Source organism: Microcaecilia unicolor, chromosome 5 (assembly GCF_901765095.1).
Source record: "Microcaecilia unicolor chromosome 5, aMicUni1.1, whole genome shotgun sequence".
Lineage (NCBI taxonomy): Eukaryota > Metazoa > Chordata > Amphibia > Gymnophiona > Siphonopidae > Microcaecilia > Microcaecilia unicolor.
In genome coordinates, this window is record NC_044035.1 from 45,704,156 (window position 1) to 45,710,155 (window position 6,000).

Sequence of the window (6,000 nt, forward strand, 5' to 3'; positions counted from 1 at the left end):
AGCGTTAGTTTTAATTTTTTGCGAACGCCCATTTTCCAGCCCAGTAAAAAATGGACTTTTTCCCAGCTGTGCCTGCAGTATAGTGCAGGCGTGTCTTTTTGGTGCGCGCTAGGCCACATTTTACCGCTGCTTTGTAAAAGGACCCCTAAGGGCATTTCTTGACCCAGTTTTCTAATTTTGCAACATTTTCTTCTTCACCCAGCTTCAGGAGCAAGATCTTGAGAACAAAATTTTTAATGCAGTTTGCTTCAAAGGGTGCCAATCCCTAAACCACCAGGCTTATTTCAGGCACATAATTTATTTTTCTTATTTGTTAATATGTGCATATTTACTTACCTAAACAATTCCAGCCATTTTGAAAATATCACAGAAATACTTGGGTGCTTAATTTACTAAGGAATTGATCAAGATACAGGTTTACAGCTGTGCAATTAACTGGCCAGAGTGGTTGATTTAGGAATTATATACAGCCTTAAAGTGATTTTCTTATAGGAAAACAGGATCATGATCATTTATAATAATGGTAAAAAAAAAATTCTGGACTATCCTACACAGGATATATTTGTGAAAAATTTAAATCCCAGTATTCCAGAATTTTGTGGAATCCAGACCTTGCCATAGAATCATGGGAAATGGGTCAGTCATTCAACTCCTAATTGGCCATAACTCGGGCAGCCTCTGCCAGGCCACTGTCACACCCTGTGCTACTGTCAGACATGTATAGGGCTGTTGCCTTTGCAGTCCATAGCCACCTCCGCCTCCCATCCTGCTTAAATAGAGGAATGTACAGGGACCAGAACAAGGACCATTGATGAATTAAAGGAACCAGCTTGGAGAAAGGACCCTAAGAGAAACAGGAGGTAGGATTCTGGTAGTTGAAGGAAGGAGGGCAAGAAGGAAACAAGTATGTGGAGACTGAATGGAGGAAAGGTGAGTAGAATATACAAGAAGGAAAGAGAGTGCATGTGAAGGAGGACTGAAGAGTATGAAAGGGAGGAAGGAAAAATGCCAAGGAGAAGGGAATAGGGTAGAAGAGACACAATAAATAAATAAAAATCCAAGATAAATTAAAATTAAAAAAAAAAGAAAAGAAAATATAACTGAGAAATGAAAACATTTTAATTTGAAACAAAAGGTAATGAAAAAAAAAATTAATAAAAGCTGAAGAGGTGAAAAGACAATCAGACTATTCACAATTCCAAAAGGCACCAAAGAAACAGTTCTTTATAGTCATGGAAATGAGGTAGGCGGGAGTAGCTAAGCTGGTTTGGCATGTTAAGTACTGTTGTAATGTATTTGAATTTAAATTCTTATTTTATTGGAATAAATATGTAACTTTTTAATACCCTGTTTGTACATTCCAGGAGCGAAAAGGCGGATGTGTGTCTTAAATATAATTAAATGTATCCATGTGCTATCACAGGAAACTGAGGGCTGTGATGATATCTAATATTATAACTGGTATTTTTGTGGATTTTTCAGGCATCTTAGAATGCATAATAAAACAGTACTTGTTTGGGGTTGGTTTTTTTTTCAGGAGCATTCTGGCAGAGTCTTCCGCCTGCAATTCGATGAGTTCCAAATTGTCAGCAGTTCACACGATGATACAATCCTCATCTGGGATTTCCTCAATGATCCAAGTGCACAAGCAGATTCAAACCGTTCACCTTCCAGGACATACACTTATATCTCTAGATAAATATTGCTGCACCATACCTCTTGATTGCACAGGTAAACATCACAAAATGCATATGCACTCCTCCTTGTATTGAGTCTTCCTCCTCTTGTCTCTGTGCACTGCGTTTGACCATTTTGTCGCCCTTGTTGATTTCATTCACTGTATTCCGCAAGGTCCTTTCATTGTGAAGAATGTCTTCAACAGTGGGCACCTCAGCAGATGCTACGTTGTCAGGAATTTAGTGTCACAGTTAACAAATAGTTGAACTAGTGATATATCTCCATATCTTCATTGATTTCCTTGTGGCAGTCTGAGCTCTCACTAACTATTAATTGTATGGAAGAGTATACATCGAACTACAAAAATAAACACTCTAAATCTGAGTTCCCTGGCTTTGCTACAAATGGTACAGTTGGCTGCATTGAGGAAGGCAACTCTCACTCATTAATTGTCATTGTGTATTCTTTCTTTAGCTGAATGAATTAAAATAAGTGCAATAGGTGGCAAGAGTATGTGTCAGTTAAAACCTGGTGTTTTCTCTTTTCTTTTCTTGCAGGACTTATCAAAACGGTGGTATTAAAATTAGTCCCAATGCCAGGAAGAAGTATATACTAAACCAGTAATTGATGAAATGATGTGCACGCTGACCCTTTGGCAGGCAATGGGACTTGAACAGGTCTAGTCATTTCATCTGACTCCTGAACTGCTGCTGTCAGAAGATGTCTTTTATCTTTTAATGGACCATAGAAAGTGATATAAGGCAAAAACTCTCCTTTTGTTTGAGTCAGGATTTCAGTTGGTTTGCTATTAACAGAAGACCTGTGGAGAGAAATCACTTAAAAGCGGGACTTCTTCAAGCTGAATGATGGTCGGACCCTTCTGGTAGTGTTTAGAATGTAAAATTATTATTATTATGGGATAGAGGCAACGTTTGGAAATACGAGCCTACTGCCTTTGGCTATTATGAAGAAAATATGTGTGTCTGTGTTGAACTACTGTGTAACATGGGAGGTTAATGGAATTCTTCCTAATTTATTTTTAACTTTTTCAATTTTTCTCGGCCCATCTCCTATCAAGTTCAGTGTTGCTGATTTTTCTTGTCCTTCAGGGACCATTAAATCAAAAAGTCTACATTGTTAAACTGGTTGCCAGCACTGGTACGCACCACTCTCTCTCCAAACATAAACACTAGAGATACGTAGATGATGCACACAGTATGTGGGTTTAGACTTTATTCCACCTTGGAATAGTATTTGTAATCTTACGATGCACAATTTCTGGCCAGAGGATGGAGAGAGATAACACCACACATTTTTATGAGTACTTTATTCAGTTATAGTTTTTGGTTTTAGTCATTAATGTTGCCTGTATCTCTAAAAATCAGGAAAGTTAACAAAATACTAGACTGCTATCCTTCCACATGTAGCCTTTCAGAAGCTATCACCCTCACTAGCTAATACAAACACGCAAAAAGCCGAGGTAACATTGGTTCCTAGAAGATATAGAGGTTCTTGATACTTAGCCGTCTGTAGGTTACAGCATGACAAATTCAGTTTGTAAATAATGAGCTGAAGAAATAGTTGTTAATCTGAATAGGCAGCTTTTTAATATCCAACCTGTGGCTTGCTAGCCATGACAATATTACATTTGCATAAGTTCATTCTGTAAAAACGCTGCTGTTTAAGCTTCTGTTCCAAGCCTATGGCGATTGGCCAGATTTTATGTTGTGCCACTAATTTGTGACCATGAATGAAAACAACATCGTTTTAAAAAGCAAGTAACTGCCTTTTTAAATATATGGTAGAGCTATTTGAGTTTTTCTGTGTTTAAGTTTAGTTTGGCAAGTAAAAGCATAGACAAAAATAAACACACAAAATCTTGAGGTCATTTTGAATAAAGAAATGATAGGAAGAGGAGAGAGTTAACCTGTCAAAAAATTCAAGAGGATTTAATTTTAAAAGATATTTGGAAGATTTAAAGGCTAATCAAATTCCTATTTGTGGTCCAAGAAAGGGATGCCTTTTTTTTAATAGCAATGTGTGGACTTGAAGTATTCTTAGTGTTTATCTGGACTGAGAGAAAAGGGAACTTGACTTCTGTAATTGTTTTCTTGCTTGCTGAGAAGACTTTGAAAGTAGTTCAGGACCTCAGTGCTTGGCTGTGTATTAAGTGGCTATACCTCTTTTATGTATAAAGATCTGTCCTTCTACTCATACAATAGACAGATTGATGATGTACATGAAATTCTGAGCATGACTGAGAACTATTGAGAATGCTGCTGTTCCGATTTAAGTGCCACACAAGTCATTTAAATCACACCCTCCGCCTCTTATTGCATGTGTGCATTTTTTTTAATGAACAGCTAGTTTCCTTGAAATATGCAACTAGACTGGATAACAAATTGTGAAAAGAAAAACTGTGTCTGTCCTTGAAGGAGGTCTTTCTAATGTGTCTTTATTTATCTTTCAGGGATAGACTCTGGAAACTGACATTTTTAATAGAATAACATGAAGTCTGTGGTCATTGTCAAGAAAAGTATTTTTAATTCTGTGAACTGGAAAAATAGTGTACCTCCCTTCTCAAGATGGGTCACACTGTTTTATTAGGATTTGTTTTGGTTTTTTTTTTGTAGTAGAAATATTAGAAAGAAAGCACTCCTCCCTCTGACTGAACTGAAAATATAAGAGATAAAATAGAAATAGTTTTCTTTTGCAGGCGTGCCTCTTCTGTTTAGCATCGTTATAAATGCACCTTGTTTTAGAATACAGAAAGATTCTTTACTCCTTTACCTAGAAAGAATATAAATACTTCAAAGAAAAACTCTACCTGCTTTATAAAGAGATGAATTCTCTGTATGAATGTTTGATTTAAGAGAAAGATTTTGCCATTAAATCAGTTTGAAAGTCCAGGGCATGTATGATGTTCCCATCAGGCAAAGTAGCTTGAAATTAGCTCCCGATCTGTTCTAACGAATGGTGCAGAACTGACAGACTATTCCACCCATTAGATACAACATGGATTCAGCACCTCCAGAGTAGGTCTTTCGAGCTGGTTTACTAAGAGTTTTATTTTTTTTCTTTTGCGTTATAGAGCCCAAGAAATGTATCTCCCATATTTAGATGCCAGGGTTGCCACTTTAAAAAAAAGCAGGGGCAATTTCCAATCAAGAAAAGGAGCAGCGTAAAGCATTCTATATATTATGTTTCAATCATTTTATTATTATAAAAAATCTACACAATACATATAACTGCAGTACAAAGAAAAATTTCTTACAATGATAACCTCACCTCCCACCTCTCCTTCCCCTAACATCACCTTTACAAGTAACAGAATAGAGTAAGCACTAAAAGATGTAGGAAGAAAAACATGAGAATGCGAAAGGAGGTATTTTAAAAATTTAATAATCTGCTATGAGCCCGATGGGGCAAGGTTAGCCAAAATGGCTCCCAGGTTGCTATAAAAGCCTGACATAAGTATTGCCATACTGGGACAGACTGAAGATCCATCAAGCCCAGCATCCTGTTTCCAATAGTGGTCAATCCAGGTCACAAGTACTTGGCAAGATCCCAAAAAAGTACAATACATTTTATGCTGCCTATCCTAGAAATAAGCAGTGGATTTTCCCCATCCATTTTAATAATGGTCTATGGACTTTTCCTTTAGGAAGCTATCCAAACCTTTTTAATACCCCGCTAAGCTAACTGCTTTTACTGCATTCTCTGGCAACAAATTCTAGAGTTTAATTACGTGTTGAGTGAAGAAAAACTGTTGAGTGAAGTGCTATTAAGATCATGTATCTTCAAGCAATCCATTCACAATTGTTCGAGCGTGTAAGCACTCCATCTCTGGAGAGAAGGAGGATCAATCTGCAACCAGGCATGTAAGATAGTTTTAATCCCAAACAGCAGGGACAAATGCAAAAAATGCTTAAAACCCCATGGAACTGGGTTCTTAATACACAATGTACAAAAAGTATGAGTGGCTGAAAGGCAAACGCACATGAATACCATTGTTGGAGCATTCCAAGCAGTACCTGCCAAAAGTGTTGCACAGTGTCAAAACATGTGCCCCAAAGTTGCGTTCCCCAAAGCACATTTTAAACAGGTTCCTCCAGAAGGCAATCTCACTTGATGAGCTCTGGATGGGGAAATATATAATCTCAACACAAATTTGTATAGAGTTTCCTTGTGTCGCATATTAACCACATGCTTGTGCAAATGCCTGATACAATCTTGTAATATTTGAGAGGTCCCTCAATAGTGTAGATCTCTAGTCCAGCGCATAGCAAGCGCTGCATAATCAATGTCTGCTGTAGTAACTTG

At 37.3% G+C, this 6,000-nt stretch overlaps 1 protein-coding gene across 2 annotated transcripts in view; it reads left to right on the forward strand.

Moving 5' to 3' along the window:
* Nucleotides 1–5,192, forward strand: part of BTRC (beta-transducin repeat containing E3 ubiquitin protein ligase) — a 417,532-nt gene extending 412,340 nt beyond the window's left edge. For both annotated transcript variants that reach the window (XM_030202848.1, XM_030202849.1), the window contains 2 exons: nucleotides 1,538–1,731; nucleotides 2,235–5,192. In XM_030202848.1, coding sequence (XP_030058708.1) covers nucleotides 1,538–1,699 — 162 coding nt within the window. In that variant the 3' untranslated portion in view covers nucleotides 1,700–1,731; nucleotides 2,235–5,192. The remainder of the gene's footprint in view (nucleotides 1–1,537; nucleotides 1,732–2,234) is intronic.
* Nucleotides 5,193–6,000: the final 808 nt, after the last annotated feature.